Source organism: Talpa occidentalis, unplaced genomic scaffold, assembly GCF_014898055.3.
Source record: "Talpa occidentalis isolate TD23 unplaced genomic scaffold, MPIMG_talOcc4v2.1 talOcc4.12, whole genome shotgun sequence".
In the NCBI taxonomy this organism is placed as follows: Eukaryota; Metazoa; Chordata; class Mammalia; order Eulipotyphla; family Talpidae; genus Talpa; species Talpa occidentalis.
In genome coordinates, this window is record NW_023601212.1 from 5,940,574 (window position 1) to 5,959,839 (window position 19,266).

General features: G+C 61.7%; 3 protein-coding genes across 6 annotated transcripts; 2 read left to right on the plus strand and 1 right to left on the minus strand.

Moving 5' to 3' along the window:
* The first annotated feature begins 1,083 nt into the window (after nucleotides 1-1,083).
* On the plus strand, nucleotides 1,084-4,341 carry FGF22 (fibroblast growth factor 22). The gene is made up of 3 exons (XM_037504228.2): nucleotides 1,084-1,297; nucleotides 3,447-3,550; nucleotides 3,743-4,341. Exons 1-3 carry the CDS (start codon nucleotides 1,084-1,086, stop codon nucleotides 3,935-3,937), a joined length of 513 nt encoding a protein of 170 aa, XP_037360125.1. The 3' UTR covers nucleotides 3,938-4,341.
* An 894-nt stretch (nucleotides 4,342-5,235) lies between these two features.
* On the minus strand, nucleotides 5,236-14,808 carry RNF126 (ring finger protein 126). Of its 2 annotated transcripts, none has more exons than XM_037504892.2 (9): nucleotides 14,715-14,808; nucleotides 8,645-8,703; nucleotides 8,473-8,536; nucleotides 8,020-8,264; nucleotides 7,112-7,180; nucleotides 6,964-7,033; nucleotides 6,384-6,477; nucleotides 5,989-6,104; nucleotides 5,236-5,815 (listed from the first exon to the last, which is right to left on the minus strand). In XM_037504892.2, the coding sequence occupies exons 1-9, from the start codon at nucleotides 14,787-14,789 to the stop codon at nucleotides 5,636-5,638; spliced, it is 972 nt and encodes a 323-aa protein (XP_037360789.1). In that variant the 5' UTR covers nucleotides 14,790-14,808; the 3' UTR covers nucleotides 5,236-5,635. The 2 variants fall into 2 exon arrangements, with proteins under 2 accessions (XP_037360789.1, XP_037360790.1); XM_037504893.2 differs by having other exon boundaries at nucleotides 5,739-5,919.
* LOC119240470 (uncharacterized) lies at nucleotides 10,473-13,750 on the plus strand. 3 transcript variants are annotated; one of them, XM_054692999.1, is made up of 3 exons: nucleotides 10,473-10,702; nucleotides 12,158-12,262; nucleotides 12,622-13,750. In XM_054692999.1, the coding sequence occupies exons 1-3, from the start codon at nucleotides 10,596-10,598 to the stop codon at nucleotides 13,685-13,687; spliced, it is 1,278 nt and encodes a 425-aa protein (XP_054548974.1). In that variant the 5' UTR covers nucleotides 10,473-10,595; the 3' UTR covers nucleotides 13,688-13,750. The 3 variants fall into 3 exon arrangements, with proteins under 3 accessions (XP_054548974.1, XP_054548975.1, XP_037360788.1); XM_054693000.1 differs by lacking the exon at nucleotides 12,158-12,262; XM_037504891.1 differs by lacking the exon at nucleotides 10,473-10,702 and having other exon boundaries at nucleotides 11,683-12,262.
* Nucleotides 14,809-19,266: the final 4,458 nt, after the last annotated feature.

Consider the following 19,266-nt stretch of genomic DNA (forward strand, 5'->3'; position numbering starts at 1 on the left):
ACGTTCCCTCAGCGCACCCCTCAGTGAAGACCCTGCCCCTGGGGCTGCCTCTGAGTACGCTCTAGTTTGGAGTGCAGACCAGTCTCACCTGGGAATACCCAATCCATGGGGGCTGGCTTGGGAATGGACCCTTGGATCACAGCTTCCATCTCAACCTCTGATGCCCACCCCCCCTTTCTGTCTGTTCTTGTCTCACTGTATCTGTCTCATTCAGTTTCAGCCTGCCTCTGTCTCTGTCTGCCTCTCTCTCACTCATCTCTATCTCTATGTCTCTCATCTGTGTCTCTGATTTCTTTTTTTTTTTTTGAAGATTTCTTTTTATGTATGTATGCATACAAGAGCTGGGGTGTAGGCCAGAGGGGTCGGGGGGGGGTGAGAGGATTCACCAGAGACAAAGTGGGGAGCAGAACAGGTGGGTCCACTGAAATACACTGCTGAGGGGAGCAGTGGGGGGACAGGAGAGAGCTGCTGTCTGGGTTGCTCCCTGGCCGGGGATCGAACTCATGCTGCAGCGGCTGGCGATAGCTTGATAGCGCTGAGACTTAACCCCTTGCGCCCCCAGGGAGGCCCTGTGTCTCTGATTTCTATCTCTGTCTCTCTGTGTCTCTGTCTCTCTGTGTATCTGTCTGCCTCAATGTCTCCCTCCGAGTCTCTGTCCCCGCCCCTCTCACACTTACACCCCCGCAGACCCTGCAGGCCAACCCAGTGACTCACCGACAGGCACCGCCCTCCCCACCCTGCCCCGCAAGACAAACAAACACGCGTGGAGGCCGGAGAGTATTTTCCTGAATGGGCCCCTCCCTGCACCCCGGCCCCGCCCCGATGCCCCGAAGCCCCGCCCCTGCCGCGCTGTCTCCGCCCCCGAGCCGCTCCGTTGGCCTGTTCCCGGCGCCTCATTGGTCGATTCTCGGGTCCTGCCCCGCCCAGCGCCCTGGCCCGCCTCTCGCTGCGCTGGGCCCGCCCCCGAGGCTCCCTATTGGCCGGCGAGGTGCGGCCCCGCTCGGGCGCCCCGCCCCCCGCAGAGGCAGAGCCGCCGCCGCGCGCCGGGAGGCTCGAGCCGGCGGCGAGCGGGACGCGCGGGCCATGCGCCGTCGCCTGTGGCTGGGGCTCGCGTGGCTGCTGCTGGCACGGGCGCCCGGCGCCGCGGGGACCCCCAGCTGTCCGCGGAGGCCGCGCAGCTACCCACACCTGGAGGGCGACGTGCGCTGGCGGCGCCTCTTCTCCTCCACCCACTTTTTCCTGTGCGTGGACCCGAGCGGGCGCGTGCAGGGCACCCGCTGGCGCCACAGCCCTGACAGTGAGTACGCCGGGGCCGCGGGCGGGGCTGGGGGAACGGTGAAGTGCCGAGCCGGGCCGTCTCCACCCCGGCAGCACCGGAGGAGTAAGTTCCTACGGGGCCTCAGTTTCCTCCGCCGTGGGATGGGCCCCGCCCGCAGCTGGGAGGCTTGGCCAGGGGCGGCACCAGCCCCCCGGGCTCCGCCGCCGCAGAGAATGGGCCTTGGGGAATAACCCTGAGCTTGGGTATCTCTGGACACATTCACAGGGGAAACCCCAACTCCAGGAGGGGCCCTAGTGGGGCTCTGCCTCCTTGAGGAGGGGCAGAGCCAGGGCCTGGTCTCTGCATGTCCCACACTACAAACCAAACTCTACCTGCCTAAGTTGGGGGCCCTCTTTCTTCCTAGACACCCATTTGGTTGATGCGGAAACGGAAGCACAAGGAGGGGACATGAACTGACCAGGGTCACACTGCCAGGGGGTGGTTGGGGCGATGACTCCATGATGCCCAGAACCTCGCGAGCTGGAGTCACTGTCCCTGCTGCCCCACCCAACAAACAGTAGGCGCTTATTAAATGTATGAGGCAAGAAGAGACGCAGGGACAAAAAGAAGGAGGTTGGGTGGCAGCTGGGAGACCAAGGTCATCATGACCCATCTCAGTCTCACCATAGCTCTGAGGTCTGGGCCAGAGGAGCTGGGGAGGCCAAAGCTAATGGCTGGCCACTGCCTGAATCACCACCATTAGGACAGATAATCACCCCTGCCTTCCCAGCTGCTTTCATCTGGCGCTCCCAAGGCCCTCATTAGGCTCACCCCATGAGGACAATGGCAGGTGACTGGCCAGGCAGGTCCACAGGTTGTGGGCTCGGCTGGCCAGGCAGGATGGCCTCAGGCAGGGGGTGAGGCCTGGCTCTGCTGGGTGACCTGGGACAGTCACTGTATGTCTCTGGACCTTGGCTTCCCTATCTGAGCAGCAAGGGAGGGGGACAATTGATGGATGGATCTGGGTGGGTAGGGCTTGGAGTTTCTCTCCTTATTAAGTCATTGGCTATGAATTGGGCATCTTTTATATCCTGTGTGGGGCATGGAGACATGACAGTGTTTGAGACAACCCATCCGTGGGGCTCCCGGCAGAGGGTGAGTGTTAAACAAGTGAACAAGTAGCGAATTTCAGAGGGGGGCACATGGGGTGCAGAGGAAATGAAATGACAACAAATGGGAGGTGACTGGCACTACCTGGAAGGGTCAAGGGCCTCCCTGAGGAGGAAGCTTGAGCCGAGGCTCATCTATGGAGTAGCTGGGTATTTGGCCAAGAGAAGAGCAGGTGCAAAGACCCACAGGGCCTGGGGTGAGCTCCCCATCGCCTCAGGCACCACGTTGGAACAGAAGACCAGAGGAGGGTCTGGTGCCCAGGTGGGGCTGAGGGTGTAGGTGGCAGCTCATCCCCAGCCATCCTTCTCTGGACAGGACACATCGACTCAGAAGGCTGGAGTTTGCCTAGGGTCACCCACCAAAGGATGGGACCCAGAGCTGCCACTGCCATTTCCCATGTCTCGGTGTCCCCCAGGAAGTGAGCACAGTCAGCACCTTCCGCCCAGGCCTGTGTGGTGGTGGCGGGGCAGAGTGCGGTGCAGGGTGTAGTCTGTGCTCCAGCAGTTAGTGGCTCTCATCAATATGAAGGCAGTGGGCTGTAAACGCCCTGTGCCCTTTCCAGGCCATCTCTGCTTGGGCTGAGCCTGCTGTCTGGTGTGCCATCTCCTTGCCACACACAAGACAGATGTGAAAATGTCAGTGAGGCCAGGGGAGGCTGCACATGGGCAGCATGGCCAGGGCTAGTGGTCTGCATCTATTACACTCTTATCTCTCACCCAGGTAGGGACCTGCCCCCTAGGGCTTCGTTTCCCTGCCCCTGACTTAACCCAGGCCCTCTTCTGCCCCAGAGCTTGCTGTGGCTCCCCAGTGTCCCCCAAGGAAAGCCTAGAGCCCTCCCACAGCCCCATCACCTCCCACATCCCCAGGGCAGCTCCAGGTGGGGCCTTTGTGGCCCCAGGTGTGTCCCCACACCCAGTGCAGGACCAGTATACAGCAGGTACTTGGGATTGGGAGGGGGAGGGGGAGCAATCAGGTGAACAGGTGGTGGGCCACAGCCCTGACTTAACTTCTCCCCCAGGTATTATTGAGATTCGCTCCATCCAAGTGGGTGTCGTGGCCCTCAAGGCAGTACATACCGGCTTCTACGTGGCCATGAATCGCCGGGGCCACCTCTACGGGTCGGTAAGTGTGGGGCATGGGTGGGCGTGTGAGCAGTGAGTGGATGGGGATGGACGTAGGTGGGCCGTGTGCAGGCCTAGGTTGGTGCGCGGGCAGCGGGTGGAGTGGGGTGGATGAGGGTAGGCCGGGTCCAGCAGAGGGCAGACTGCTGGTGGGCAGGTCTGGAGGCTGCCTCACCTGCCCGTGCCCCCGCAGCGCGTCTACACCGTGCACTGCAGGTTCCGGGAGCGCATCGAGGAGAATGGCTTCAACACCTATGCCTCACTCCGCTGGCGCCGCCGTGGCCGGCCCATGTTCCTGGCACTGGACAGGCGGGGCACCCCGCGGTGGGGAGGCCGGACTCACCAGCACCACCTTTCCACCCACTTCCTGCCAGTACTGGTTTCTTGAGGTCCCAAGGGCCTGCAAGGAATGGCTGGATAGAGATTCTGGAAGATGCCGGGAGCAGGCGGGCGGCCAGGGGCTAGAGGCTGGAGGCGGCCCACGCGACGGCCACACACCTCTCTGGTCTCTGGTTCATTTCACAAGCATTGAGTGCCTTCTGTGTGTAGGGCCCTGGGGACACCCCAGGACACCCCCAGACATGGTCTGGCCCTTGGAGAGCTCCCATCTGTGTGTGGACACTGGTCTGAACCGAGGCACATCCAGCTGGAGACCAAAGGACAAGGCTCTGCAGCCACTGGAAGGTCTGAGGATGGTCCAGGTTGGGGCACAACCAAGGCACCGACTGGGAGATGGGAACCTTCTGGAGTGTTGGAGGCAACAGGAGGTGGGGGAGGCTGGGATGGAGCAAAGGGGTCTCTGAAGAGGTCGGGGGTCCGGGGACTGAGGGTGAAGGTGGTATGAACAAAGCGGGTGTGACAGATCCTGGTCCCAGGACCTGGGGAAGTGTCACCTCAAATGGTGAAGGAACTCTGCAGGTGGGGTGGAGCTGGGACTCTGGGAAGGGGGAGGGTCCCGGGTTCCAGGGCAGGGCTCTCACAGGAGGGGAGCGCAACATCAAGAGAGCTACACTGCTGGCAGCGAAGGAAGGAAGGAAGGAAGGAAGGAAGGAAGGGCCCCGAGCCCAGGAAGGGGCACCTCTGCAAGCTGGGAAAGGGAGCTGGGCTCCCCTGGGCGCCTCAGGGAGCCAGCCGGCCCACGCTGGGGCTTAGCCCTGTGACCGTCAGACACCCGGCCCCCCGGGCGTGACGACAAACGCCGTGTCTTCGGCGTCTACCTCGCCGCGTGGTGCGGCAGCCGCAGGAAGCGCGCAGCACCTGGGACACAGCCTTCCGAGCGCCCGAGCGCCTCAGTTCTCACGGGTGGGAGTGGGCGCCGTGCAGGAAGAGGGCGCTGGCCCAGGTCAGAAGGTCACCCGGTGACCCTGGGGTGTGGCTCCGCGGCCCGTGATCAGCAAGCAGGTGCTTCTCCATCACGTCTGCACTGGCCGGCACCCGACTGGGAACCCTCGGGAACTGAGAGACCCCGGCTGCCCCGCGCCAGCCCCAGGCTGCCCTCCCAGCCGCGTGGTGGGACCCAGGCCCGCCGGCGCCCGGCGCAGCTGCTTCCCGGGGCTCCCACGCGCCGCAGGGATAGGGTCTGGAGGCACCTGTGAAGGCACAGCCCCCGGGGCGGCGGCTGGCGGGATGCCCACATGCGCCCAGACACGCTCGGCGCAGAAGGAAAACGCCAACCACCTGCTTCTTTCTAAGTAGGTGTATTTTTAAATAGCTTTCAAGATACACATATTTTTTCCTTTAAAAAACATCTGTCAAGCAATTTTGTTCCTGGCCTGCTGGTCGTCCTTGTGGTCCCGGGCCGCCCACGCGGGGCCCGAGGGGCGGGGGCGGCCGGGGCACCGCAAAGAGCCGATCCACCCACAGACCATGCACGGCCGCGTGTGAGCTCAACGTCCATTTATTTCAAAGCAGTAATAATTTAAAATTATAAAAACCTTTCCACCATTGAACACGTGGAGGGAGAGGTTGGAGACAAATAGGACGGCGGGCGCTGGCGGCACCCAGGGGCCGCATGCCAGGCCCAGCGCGGACGTCCTGCTGGAAGCCGAGGGCCACGCTCCCCTCTGCACCTGGAGGCGGCGGGTCCTCAGCCTCCGCCTGTGGCCATGGCATGGCCGGGCACGGAGTCCATGGTGCGGTGGCGCGGGAGCCACGGGAGGGCGGGCCTGGTGCCCGGCCCCGGCCGCACCGGCTGCGCTGGCTCACGCTGGGGCCGCGGGCTCAGGAGCTGCCGGCCGGGTGCTCGCTGCTGGGCGAGCTGGAGGAGCTGGATGAAGAGGAAGAGGGGAAGCTCATGCCGGTCAGGCCGGGAGGATTGGTGGCCGTGTTCTGTCCCGTGAGGCTCTTCCGGCAGACGGGACAGCTGTCGTGCTTGAGGGGGAGAGGGAGGTTCAGCACAGGGGGGGCGAGGGGGGGCCGCCCGAGCCTGCCGCTGCTCACCTGCTCCAGCCAGGGCACGATGCAGCCGTCGTGGAACAGGTGGTTGCAGGGCAGCTGCCGCACGTGCTCACCCAGCCCGTAGTCGTCCTTGCACACGGGGCACTCCAGCCCGGAGCCTACGGGACAGGCGCTCAGAGCGGCGCCAGCCACGCTGCCCTGCGCAGAGGGCATGCAAGGGCCGGCCCCGGGCCCCACGGGCACCCGACGGGGGAGGGTTCTCCACAGCCCCGACCAGGGCGAGCCCTCTGGGGAGCCTGCTGTTGGGGCCACCTCGCACCCACGGCACAGGGGATGGAGGGGCTGGGGCCGGAAGTCCCTCCTTCACGCAGACCTTCCTTTGTGGACGGTCACGGAAGGAAAAACAGCCAGAAGCTGAGTGGCCAAGGGGCACGTACCTACGTGTTCCTCAGTGACGGGGATGGTGGGGAGGGCCTGGATTTTCTCTTTGTCTGCAGGCGGGGGGCCTGTGTTTTCAAACTGATTGAGGAGCTGAAAGACAAGAGGCCGGACTGCTGAGGCTGGTGTGTGGGAGGGCCCTGGCCCACAGGGCTCCGAAATGCACAGGGCCGGGTCACCTGCAAAAGTCCAGAAGCTGCACTTGTCCTGTCACCGGACCCCTCCCGGGGTCTCCCACATCTCCATGAGACTGGGGGTCCTCCCCGAGTCTGCACATCAGCTAAAACAAGACACTGGGTCTCCAAGTGGCAGAGCACTCCAAGGGCTTGTCGGCAAGACACCCGGAGAGGCGACCCGGAGGGACAAAGCCCACACATGCAGTGCTTTCAGGAGAGGCCGAGGGAGGCGGAGCCATCGGGAGGGCGCGCCCTGCGTGGGCATGTGGAGGTCCAGGACAACCTGTCAGTACAGGGATGTGACCGGGGAGCACACAGCCCTGTCTGGGCACGGGCCTGTCCAAGGACTGTTCCTTTAGAAGGAAAGACGCCCACTGCCTGCCTTGGGGAGGACCACCCGTACCTGCGTGATGATGGCATCTAGGCCGTTGGCCCCCCAGGCGTAGTCCATCGGGTTTGAGTGCAGGACACCCCTGGGCAGAGAGGTCCGGGTTCAAGTGGCAGAGGGGCTGGGCAGGGTGCAGGGGTTAGGGGAGCGCCCACCTACTCACCAGGGGCCCAGGCCCAGATTGGGGATGGTGGCGGGAGTGATGATGCCATTCACCAGCTGCTGGATGATCCTGGAACAGAGAGGGGGAGGCGACAGTCAGCCCCTCCCGGGCCAAGCGGGCAGAGATGGCATGGGAAGGGCACGTCCAACGTCTGGACTTGCAGCTTTTAAGGTCACGCCATCAGGTGACACAGAGGCCCCGGGACTCTCCCCCTGCGGGGCTCTGGGTCCCCTTACACGTGGGAGCGAAGTGCCTTAACTCCAGCCGTGGGTCGAGGCCACATCAACCCAGAGATAAGCTGGGTGGGGGGAGCCCCAACACATCAGGAGGTACAAGGAAGTGGCCCTGAGCCAGAGCAGCTCCATGCGTGCTCAGACCTGCACTAAGGGGCACCAGCACATGCCCGTGTAGCTGAGGCCCGGGAGGTCTAGCCAGTGTCCTCTGGGCGCGGGGTCGGCCTGCAGGGCACCGCCGGTTCTGTCGTCCTCTGGCCTAACCTTCCTCCTCTGCACTGTGCTCAGGTTAAAGACAAGCTTTTCCAGTGCGAGCCCCACACACCGAGGGTCTGTGGCCAGGAGGGCGCTCAGGCTCTGCTCAGGGGCAGCCTGCTGACTGGGGACTGGGTGCGAACCCGCCACGTCTGAGCAGAGGATCCTGAGGACCAAGGGGGACACTCAGTGAGTGTGAAGACTCCCTGTTCCTCATCTCTCATTGTGGGTTCAGGCGGTTCTGCCCGAACACACGGGAAAATCGCCTACCCCACAGACCTGCACTAGAGGCAGCACCCAACCAGCGTGGCCACAGCACCTTCTGAAAGGGCAGACAGGTGCTCTGAGCAGTAGGGCAGGCTAGAAGCCCCCACAAGTGTCCCCGTTTGCCTCCCACCTCTCCCACTCCAGCCCCCTCACCCTTCCAGTGTGGGGACGCCTTCGTGCCGGCCAGCGGCCCTCCGCGCAGCGAGGCGGGCACGGGGTTGCCGGGCACCGTAACGGTGCCGGGAGTGCTGCTCCCGCTCGCGCCGGCTCTCGGGGTCTCTGCCATCATCAGCCTGTGCTCCAGGGGGGAACGTGGGGATCTCAAAGCTGTCATCAAAGATGCCGAAAGCAAACTGCCCGTAGCCCTGTGGCAGTGTGAACAGGTGCTGGTCGACGCTCTGCAGAGAGGGGGGCAGGAGCTCCAAGTTGCCAGCTGGTCCCCACCCTGCCTTTCCTGGTAGGCTGCAGGAGACACTAGCGAAACCGTGGTGTCGCGTGGGATGTGGGCTGTGACTACGAGAAAGGTGGGAGGGCCCAGCCCCCCGCCTCTCTCTCGAGGTGGGCACTGCTTGTAGGACATGGTATCGGGGGACCGGGACTGCTCACCTCGAAGGGCTGCCTGCTCTGGTCCGTAGGGGCTGTGGAGGGGGCGGAGCCGTTCTCTGTGCTCCTGGGAGGACAGTGTGGTCAGGTCGACACGGGAGTCATGCCCTCACCCCAGATGCCCAGGCCCCGCCTCCAAGCACCCAGGCCCCTGTGACCAAGGGGCTGTGTTTACCTGGTCTCTTCTGGAAGCTCCTCGATAAAACCGGACTCACATCTTGGACAGATATAATCCTGTGGGAGGAGAAAATCAGTCAGCCTGATCTCCAGGGGGGCCTGGCCCCCATGTGGGCTGCATTCCTGGGCTCGCTGGACCCCCCCCCGCCCCCCGCACAGGCCACACAAGCAGCAGAGGAGAGAGGCAAAGCCTATGGCAGCCATCAACATCCTGTAAACTGCTGGGGTCTAGCTTGGACCCACTGCCCAGGCGGCCCAGGCACCCACTGCACAAACCCCTGTAAGCCAAGCAGCTTCTCTCACAGGCGAGACCCCAGCTCCAAAGTCACTCCCCATACCCCCACATTCCAGTCTATCAGCCTCTGCACCCACAGCCACAGAGGTCAGGTCCTCCTCTGACCACATCAGCTGATAAAGGCTCAGACAAGGCCTGTAGCAAATGGGCCCACTGACATGGCTCCAATGACAAGGTGCCAGCTGAAGAGGACATGACTGTGGGCCTCAGGGCAGGCCAGCCCCAGGAAGGTAGCCCCAAGAAGGACTGAACACAGATGCCCCACGCAGCATTTCTGCAATATTCTATAGCCCCAGCACTCAGCCTGCAACCCCTGAAACAGGCCCAGGCCCATAACTGCAGTAGGTGGGCCCATGTCATCAGGTGTGTAAGCTCAGGCTTGCGCTGGTATCCCCAAGGCCACCCCTGCACAACATGGTCACTCACAGAGTTAAGACAACAGAGCAAGGCCAACCTCTAGCCCTGAGCGCCATTCCATGGGGACAATCTCAGGAGAGTGTGGGCACCAGGGTGGCCACCGACCCCATCTCTCCCCTCACCACTAAAAAAGCAAACGCAGGGGCAGGGATCCAACGACACCACCGGAGTGGAGAGGGTGGGCAGGCGGTATCTGCACAGGGACTGTGTTCAGAGTGTAACAACAATAAAAACAAACAACCAAGGGCCTCCCCTGGTGGCGCAGGCAGTTGAGCGCAGCGCTGTGAAGCTGTCCGCAGCCTCTGCAGGACTGGTTCAATCCTGGCTGGCAGGCGAGGGTCCCACATGGCAAAGCAGACCTCTCCTGTCTCGCCCGCTGCTCCCCTCAGCAGTGTATTTCATCAGTCTGCCTGTTCTGTTCCCCGCTCTGTCTCTGGTGAGTCCTCTCACCCTCCTGCGCATCTGGCCTATACCCCGGTTCTTGTATGTATGTATGTATGTACGTATAAATAAAAAATAAATAAATAAATAAATAAATCTTTTAAAAAATAAATAAATAAATGAATAAATGGCCAAAGGATCAGCACAGACATTTCTCCAAAGAAGATACACAAATGGCCAACAGGCCTGGGAAGAAGAGACTCAGTGGTCCACAGGGAAATGCAAATCAAAACCTGCACGTCAGGTGGTTGAGCGCAGCGCTGTGAAGCTGTCCGTAGCCTCTGCAGCACCGGTTCGATCCCCACCGGCCTCAGAGCAGCCCACATGGCGAGCAGACCTCTCCTGTCTCGCCCGCTGCTCCCCTCAGCAGTGTATTTCATCAGTCTGCCTGTTCTGTTCCCCACTCTGTCTCTGGTGGATCCTCTCACCCTCCTGCACTTCTGGCTGTACCCCGGTTCTTGTATAAAAAAACAAACAAACAAACAACCTGCGCTATTCCTCACGCCCAGTAACCAGCAGGCGGGCTCCCAGGGCCGCAGTAACCAGCGCTGGCAAGTGGGGGAGAAATCGGGGCTCTTAAACCACTGGTGGGGACATGAAACAGGGAAAGTAGCTGGACAGTTACTTGAAAAGCCAGTCACCACACAACCCAGCAATTCTGTTCCCAGATATGTATCCAAGAGACTCGAAAACCGACGTCCACGCAGACACCTGTGCACGCGTGCACGGCGCTCAAGCCTTGCGAGCTGAGAGGAGGAACAGCCCAGATCTCCGCCAGCGGGAAGACACACACGACATGTCCGTCCGCCCACGGGAACGCCACTCAGCCATGAAAAGGAGGGCAGCGCTGACACTCGCTACCACGTGGTGCTCAGGGAGAGAAGCAGACACACAGGCCACAGCGTGAGTCCACTGATGTGCAATGTCCAGAAGGGGCACAGTCACCGAGGGTGGGTTCATGGTGCGAAGGGCTGGGGATAGGGGTGACAGCTGATGGGGACAAGGCTTCTTTCCACAGGTAACAGAATATTCTGGAACTAGGTAAGTGGGTACTGTACACTTTAAAGGGCAGCGTGGATCTCAGTAACGCTGTTAAGGGATGGCAATGACATTAGCAGCTCTCTGCACAGCGTGATCTCCACAGTCACCACTGGCATAAGATTCCCAGGGGCCCAGGGGTGTCACCCCATGCTCCTCCTGACACCTGCCCATCTCCCTACCCACTGGGACTGCAGTTCTGTCATCTGTCCCCATGTGAAGGGGGTGACATGAGGCTGGGGAAGGGGGTCTCCCGGAGCCCGGGGAGGGCAGCAGCCACGATAAATGGGTTGCAGGCGGGTGTGCGTGGCTGCAATCGGGACACACCCTCCAACAGTGAGACCACAGACAAGCCTCATCTCTGGGTGTGCGGCACAGCTCTGCCCAGGCTGCCTTCGGCACAGCGTCACAGGAAGGTCCAGTTTCTCCCCAAATCCTGGTGAAGCCCCAATGCCAGCTGCCCTGTCCCCCACCCACAGAAGGGTCAGGTACATGCCCACCCTCTCCAGCCAGGCTGGTCCCTCTGACGGGGTCCAACACAAGGCCCTGCTCTCCTCGCAGCACCCAGCAGGCCTCCACCAGCCCCTGCACAGCACGGGAGAGAAAGAACAGCCGGCATGGGACCCGGCCTCCGCCTGAGCCTCAGATTGCCCTTCTGGAAAGTGGGCAGCGTCTTCTCCCCCTAAGCTAAGGTTTGCTGCCACACCTAGGCACTCCCTGATCTCGGTCGGGGCACTCTATCACAGCCCACCTCCCTGAACACCAGCTGGAGCCCGTGTCACACAGGGCATGATCCCCGCCCTGTCCAGGCCACCTGCGGCCTCGCGCGGGGCCCACCCATTTCAGGGCCTGCATGCCATCCCCTCTGCCAACACAGTCTTCTCCCCCAGATATCTACCTGGCTCGCCCCTCGCAGAAGTCAGGTCTCTGCTCAAACGTCACCTCCAGGCTGCAAGCCTCGGTCTCCCCACCTGTAAACGGAGGATGGCCTCAACACCCAGGGCTCTGACATCTGGCACCACAAGAACCCACCCTCACTGCCTCTTCTGCCACAGTGGTGGGGGGGCCCTAGTGACTTGTTGGCACCAAGCCCTACCCAAAGGCAGCTCCCTGTGAATTAGCTACTTCTCCCCTTGAAGGAGGGATGGGGGAGAACACTACACCAGCATCGTCACTATGGCAACAGCAGCAGCTAGAACACCAAAGTTGGGGACCCACTCTGTGTCAGAGACGTGGGGGTTCTGACAGGAGTGATGTGCCAGCTGGGACAGCCCTTGGGATGCCACCATTCTTCATTTATACACTCCGTCACACACGCAGAGGCCTGCCAGGCGCGTGCGCAGCAGCGAGAGGTGACGAGAGACAGGCTCCCCCGGGAGAGGCAGAGCTCCGGACAGACCCCAGGCAGATCTGCGCCAGGCACAAGTAAGCTCAGGCCCCAACACAGACCAGTGAAAACCTAGGCCCCCGCACTCCCGCCCACACCCTGCCAGCTCACTGCTGCCTCTACCCCTCAGAGTCCTCCTCAGATGTCACAGGACGGAGACCTGCCCAGACCTTCAGGGACAACCAGCCCCCTCCACCTTCACTCCCTGCCCATCCCTCCAACTGCCCAAGGGTCCTGAACACACTGCCAGAAGCTGGGCGCAGGCCGTGCCAGACCTGGCACTGCTTGAGGCCTTTGCCTGCCCACGACAGAAGAGGACGGACGGATGGATGCGCGCGCGCGCACACACACGGTTTCAACGCAGGCAGCGAACCCCGACCTTCCTCCATCTTCCCAGGCTGTTCTACACCATCACTAGAGACCAGGACGCACTGACACCACTCGTGGGCCCATCGTGCAGGGGCAACACCTTGCTTCAGCCCCAAGAGCACCAGCAGGAAGATCATAGAGGGGCAGGCCACACCTCCGAGCGCCCTAGACAACTCCAGGCTGATCTCAGCTCCAGGAGACAGTCCACGCACAAGCTCCGAGGGCCCCAGCTTCTGAGGCCCAGCCTGAGAAAGGGGCAGGGTCTCACGGCCGCATGCAACATCCAGCAAGGGAGATGCCGGAGTCCAGGGACGCTGCAGGACGCTGGACGCCACTCTGGTAAAAAGCGGGAGCCAGGGCTCTTCAAGGGTCCTCTAGGGGTGAGGACAGAGGACAGGGTGAATGAGGTGCGGGGGAGAAGGGCAAAAAGAGGCCCACTGCAAGACTTCCTCTGCCCAACAGTGCTCAGAGGCAGGAAATCGCCCCCCTTTGACCATGCACTCAGGGATGCCTCTACCAGGGAAAGCCACCCAGGTGCCGTCCTCGGCCAGCACAGCTCATCTCAGCACCTGGGCAGACACCACGCGCACAGGCCTGCAGCCATGCCACTTAAGCCATCACGTCCACCACATTCCCAGGGCACCAACACGGAGGAGAATCAAGTCTGGGCCTGTGCACCAGCCTCCCGGCCAGCAGGCCTGTCAGGTTCCTGCTGCCACGTGCCTGCCCAGGAGGGCGCCCGCCCCCGGCACACGTGGATGCTCCTCACCTTCAAGCCCGAATGGTGGTCAAGGCCCGACAGCGCACAGCTTCCTGCCAGGACCCTCCCACAGAGAGAAGCACGAATCCTGGGAGACATACCCCCAGGAGAGCCCCTCTCTTCAAACCCACTTGACAGGAAGAGAAAGGATCTGGGACACACACCAGGGAACTGGCAGAGCCCGTCTTACAGGGGCCTGAGCACAAGTCTCATTTCAGGGGTGGGGAGTAGCGAGACTTTCTCAAGAGTCTCAGTCTCAGTTTCTCTCACACACACACCCCGGCACCAGGTGTGCCCCTTACTTCCAGTAACCCTATCCACGGGGCCTGGCTGAATCCTGCTGCAAACCCACAGGCAGGCCCTGGCACCCGGTTTGCTCTCACGGAATTTACCAACATTCCTGACGAACCATTTGCCAGCAGCTTGTCTGTGGTTAATGCCCTGACCAGCCTCTAAACTCTGAGGGCAAAAGTCATGGCTGCCCTGCCACCACGGGATTCTGACTGGGGGGGCCTCGCCAGCCCAGGGACAGTCCTAGACATCAGGACTGTCCTGGCCCAAGGTTACGAGGCCAGGAAATGGCCAAGGAACACCGGTGGGGGGTCCCCCGTGGGGGTCCTCACTGCCCGCCACCACGGGGCGCTGGGATCCCTAAGGCTCTAGACAGGCCGGCAGCAGGGGTGAGCCCGAGACCCCAGGCCTGTCCCGGGCTTACGGCCAGCCTCGCGGGCTGCACGCGGGCCATCGCGCCCGCAGGAGCCCCGTCCTTCCGGCCGCCGCGAGCCGGGGAGTCCGGGGGGGCTCTGGGGGCCGAGGGGTGCCCGGCTCCCGGAGGACTGCGCGCCGGGCGGGGGGGGGTCTGCCTTCCCTTCCGCGGGGCGGGAGGTCCCTGCCCCCCTCCCCTTCCAGGCCTGCACCCCGGCCTTTCCTTCCGGGGTGAAGCCCAGGGCCCTCCTCGCCCCGCCGGGGCCCGCTGCGGGAGGCTGCCTCGGGCACCGGCGCGGCTCCGGCACCCCAGCCGGGCGGCGCGGGCCGGGCACCGGCGGGCGATCGCGGGGTGCGGGCCCGACACCCCCCGGCCGCCCGCTCCCTCCTCGCCCCGCGCGGCGCCGTCAGGCCGGGGGCCACGGGCCGCGAGGCCGCACAGCCCGGCCCGCCCGGCCCCCGCGGCGCGGAGCGCGGGCCCCGCCCGGACGCGGCCGCGGGTCAGTTTCCCCGCCGGGCGCCGCGCGGCCGCAGCCAGACCCGCCGCCGGGCGCCGCGGGCGTCGGGGGTCGCGCCGGCCTCGGTTGCCCCGCCGCCGGCTCGCGCGGCCCGCCCGGCCCGGGAAGAGCCGCCCGCCGCCGCCGCCCGGGCCTCACCGGCAGGCGCGGCACGATCTCGACGGAGCAGCAGTGGCAGAAGTAGCGTCCGGGCTGCGGCGACGCCTCGGCCATGGCCGCCGCCGCCGCCTGCTCCGCGCCGCCGCCCCCCGCGCGGCGCCCGCCGCCGGCCGTTTGCTGCTCCCTCGCGGGCGACGTACCCGCGCACGCCACGCAGGGCACGCACGGCGTGGGCGGGGCACGCGGGAGCGCGGCCGGGCGACGGTGGCCGCTGAGGGTCAAACAAAGACGGGCGCGGGGCGAGGGGCGGGGGAAGCTGCGGGGCGGGGCCCGCACGGGAGGGGCCGGGTCTCCCTAGCAACCGAGCTGGCGCCGAGCGCCGCCGGCCCCGGGAGGCTGAGCCGGAGCCGATGGCGCCCTGGGCTGGCCTGGCTCCGGCTGGGAGACAGACGGGCTTCCTCGGGGAGAGGGCATCGGAGGCCGGGCTTTGAGGAATGAATAGGAGTTGATTGGAGTCGGGCTTCCTGCAGAAAGGGGAACTGAGGCCAGGGCGCCGGGAAATGAACATTTGGATGCTGTGTACGAACGGCCTTGGAGGCCAGGGGTCCAGGGATGGGATTTGCCCGCCAACCACCATCTTGTCCCCCTCGAGGTTCAGGGACGAGCCTGAACCATTCCTGCCACCAGAGGGCGCGCCAGCCCCGCCGCTGGGAACCCAGTGGCCACTTAGGTCTTTATTGGTTTGTGTTTTTGTTTCTTTTTGTTTGCGTTTTTGTTTTTGATTTTGTTGTTTTGAGCTGAGTTTTCGTGTAGTTTTCACTGTCAATTCGTACTTTTTGGTTTGTGGGGTAGCTCTGCTTTTTTTTACTTATTGTGGCCGTCTGTTTAGTGGCGTAAGCACCTACCAAGAGGGGTTTGATCCTGAGTTGTGTTCAAATGACCTTTCATTAGCATGTGGCTCTTGAACCATCCACGCCCAGACCAACACTCGATGCACTGCTGCCGCAGAATCTCCATCAAGCCCCAAGCCACCTGCCAGAGGCAGTCCCTATCCTGTTGCATCAAATTTGAGGATAAAGGGAATTTCCAGTCTTCGCCTGGCTTGAGAATCCCTCAAAAATCAGGTGGTGGGACCAGGACCCAGGAGGCTAGTGAGGGAAAGGGACACTTCCACTCTCTCCTGATCAATGCCTTCCCAGTGCTGCCGACTTGATCAATTTCTAACCTGTGAAGTTTCACGAATATGTACAAAGTGCCCTGTGTGTCCTAGACCCAAAGTACCCAAAGCTGTTAAAATTCTGCCACTTTTGTTCTCTATGTATCTGTGTGGAATTTGGGGACAAAGTTGCTGCGCCCATGTCCTTTTATCCCCAACATGCTTTGATGTATTTCCAACAAACTGGCTGCCTTCTTGCCTGAGTGCAGCAGCACATTTACCGAACTGGGTAATTAGCACCCGCTGACACACCCATGCAGCCTGTCCCCATAGGGTAACTCTTCTCCGTGGTGCCATCCTGGTTCCACATCCTGTTGTCTCATTAAGCCTTTTCACTGGGGACATTCCTTGACCTTGACCTTAACCTTGACACAGGGCACAGGTTTGGCTTAGGCCCATGCAATTCTCGTGCCTTTTCCTCCCATTCACAATTCTGTCCCCAAGAAGAACACTCAGGACCCAAGCAAACACGCGCTGGTCTGAAGAGGCTCGCATGAAAGAATGAAACAAGCCCAGCTCACCCACTGCAGAACCCTCCCTATGTCCCTATGGGACATAGGGACAGCCAGAGAAGCGCTAAGGGGGGGCTATGCCCCAGAGGGAATGCCACCCCAGGAAAGCCAACCCCATGTGCCCTTGGCTGATAATGCACGTAACCTGGGGCTGCCGTGGACACGTGCTTCCCCACACACATTCACTCTCCTTGGCCGCCTCTGGCAGAAGTGACTGTTCAGAATGGTTATTCAGAAATGGGGAAACAGAGCAGGGAGGAGTAATTTTCCCAAGATGGGTGCTTCAGGGCTTGAGCAAGCCTGCCTCCTGGGACAAGAGGAAGGGTCCTGGCAGGCAAGTACCGGCAATTTGTTAGAGCAGCAAATAGGAGAGCCGTGCATCAGGCTATAGAGTCACTTCCAGCTGCAGCCAGCCTGGGTGTCTGGATTTCCTCCATGTTCTACTATTGACCCAGCCAGGACACTGCGGTTGTGTGCTGACCAATGCCTAGTGAAAGGAATGACTAACATAAATTCCACCCTCTTCAAACAATAAGGATTTTCCCCTGGGACAAGGAGGGTGGTGGAAACATGCCTTCTGTTACACAGGTGGTCACTTATGCCTGAACAAAATCAAAATGTGGGCCTCCCTGGTGGCGCAAGGGGTTAGGACGCAGCACTATGAAGCTATCTGCAGCCTCTGCAGCACAAGTTTGATCCCTGGCTGGCCAGGGAGCTGAACCACATGGCTCAGCAGACCTCTCTGTCTCCCCGCTGCTCCCCTCAGCAGCGGATATCAGTCAGTCTGCCTGTTCTGTTCCCCACTCTGTCTCTGGTGAATCCTCTCACCTCCCACACACATCTCTGGTCCGTACCCTAGTTCTGGTATGCATAAATAAATCTTTTTAAAAAATAAAAATGTGGCCCATTTGTAGGGAAGGGAATGGGGTGGGAATACTTAGGGTCACTGACTACTGATTTGCTGAAAACAGAGTCAGATGAAATGTGACACAGGGTGGCACAGCTTAATTGGTTGGACCTGTGTCACCACTCACTCCTGGGGTCATTTGGGCTGGGAGTGCAGAGGAAAATCTAGTGCTGGAGAAAGGAGGTGTCAGTCACCACCTGGGGACCGACCTTCATTGTCCAGTCCACACAAGGGAAGGCCCAGTCCCACAGCTCAGCACACAGGCCCTGGAAGCCTGCTTACCTGTTCTGAGTTCAATCTTAACCCAGAGGGCTTTGTGATATGAGAAAATCAGTTTTTATCCTCTAGGCTCAGTTGACCCCTCTGTAAAATAGGTGCCTGCCTCACAGCATCCTGGTTTTGAAAGACAATACATCCCCGCCCTGCATGCACCCTGTTAATCACAGAATCCGCCATGCATCTCACACCCCTTCTCTGTGCGGGACACACTGCCCTGGCATCCTGGCTGGAATGTGCAGTGTACTGAGGTCTGTGCCCATTTTACAGATGAGAAAACAGAGACAGATCAAACGTGACCTGACAGGGAGGCACAGCCCAGACTGGGCTGCCCCGGGTGCTCCCTTCTCCCTCCGGACCTCTAAGTCGCCTCCCCAGGAGCCCCATGGCCCCTTGCCCGAGGATCTCCGCATGGCTGCCTGCCTCCACACTGTGCTCAGAGCCTTGTCTGTCTCCCAGCAGGCGGGGACCGTGCTCCCGTGGAACCAGACTTGCCGTGTCTGCGTGTACGTCGCTGCCTGTTGCTGCCGCAGCAAATTCCCACAGATTTGGAGGCTTCAGTCAACAATTTTTTCTCTGACAACTAAGGAAGTGAGAAATCCACACTGATCCTGCTGAGTTAAAATCAAGGTATTGGCAGAGCTGCTTTCCTTTCTGGAGGCCCCCATGGGGGGGGAGGGAGAGGGTCTTCCAGCTTCCAGAGGCTGCCCACAGTCCCTGGCTACAAGCCCCTTCCTGTCTTCAAGGCCAGCGACGCCAGGTCCTCGCGGTGCCTCTCTCGGGCCACAGAGGGAAAGGGTCTCAGCTTTGAAGGATCCTGTGATGCCACTGGGCCCATCTGGATAACCCAGACCATCTCCCCACCCACGGGTCCTTAACGTAATCCAACCTGCAAAATCCCCTTTGCTAGGAGAGGTGACATGACCCAACGTTTCAGTCCAGGGTTGGGGGGGGGGGGGCTGTGTGTGCTTGTTCGGGCAACACCTTTGAATTGGGCTTCCTGTTACTTGAAGCATAAACATCCCAGCACTCTGTTCCCACCCTCGTCCCCCTCGCCACTCAGTCCAACCCCCAGTCCCAGTTTAAATGTCCCCGGCCTCTGAGAAGTTGGTCTTGATTTCCTGCACCTGGGTCGCCCCTCGGTCACAGCTCTGGACACCCTGGCTTGACACTTCTGCTCACCTCTCAGGGTCTGGGGCACAGAGAACTGGGCAGGAGCCCCTGGCAGGCAGCTGGGGTAGGAAGTGGGCTGCAGGGGTGAGGCTAGGCTGGGCGGTCAGGGTGGAGGGGAGGACATGAATGAGAGAAAAGGGGTGGAAGGCGGCCCCGAGGTCAGTCTTGCTTGAGGCTGCCTAGTGTGCAGCCCTTGCTGGGCAGAAGCTCCAGGCTGGGGCAGGAGGCCGCTGGCAGCTGGCCTCAGTTTTGAGCCCGTGCCGGGCCATCAATGACCCTTTGATTTGCACAGCCCTGGACAGGGCGCCTGAGCCACCATGGGGTCAAATCTTGGCCAAGGCCACACTGACCGGCCCACACACCCTTGCTGAGAACACAAGGTCCCATCTCTGGCCCACGCCCCAGCCAGGGGAGAATCTCCTGGAACTGTCAGAGGCCAAGGTCAGGTGGAGCCAGCTGGGGCGACAGTATGTGGCCCTTGGCCCCCCCCCAGGGGATACAGTCAGG

Coding starts and splice junctions, on each gene's coding strand:
- FGF22 (XM_037504228.2), top strand. CDS start 1,084: ATGCGCCGTCGCCTGTGGCTGGGGCTCGCGTGGCTGCTGCTGGCACGG. Junction 1,298..3,446: donor CTGGCGCCACAGCCCTGACA/GTGAGTACGCCG, acceptor CTTCTCCCCCAG/GTATTATTGAGATTCGCTCC. Junction 3,551..3,742: donor GGGGCCACCTCTACGGGTCG/GTAAGTGTGGGG, acceptor GTGCCCCCGCAG/CGCGTCTACACCGTGCACTG.
- LOC119240470 (XM_037504891.1), top strand. CDS start 11,982: ATGGGGGAGAACACTACACCAGCATCGTCACTATGGCAACAGCAGCAG. Junction 12,263..12,621: donor CAGATCTGCGCCAGGCACAA/GTAAGCTCAGGC, acceptor CCATCTTCCCAG/GCTGTTCTACACCATCACTA.
- RNF126 (XM_037504892.2), bottom strand. CDS start 14,789: ATGGCCGAGGCGTCGCCGCAGCCCGGACGCTACTTCTGCCACTGCTGC. Junction 7,181..8,019: donor GGCGTCCCCACACTGGAAGG/GTGAGGGGGCTG, acceptor TCTCTGTTCCAG/GATCATCCAGCAGCTGGTGA. Junction 6,478..6,963: donor TAGATGCCATCATCACGCAG/GTACGGGTGGTC, acceptor CTTGTCTTTCAG/CTCCTCAATCAGTTTGAAAA.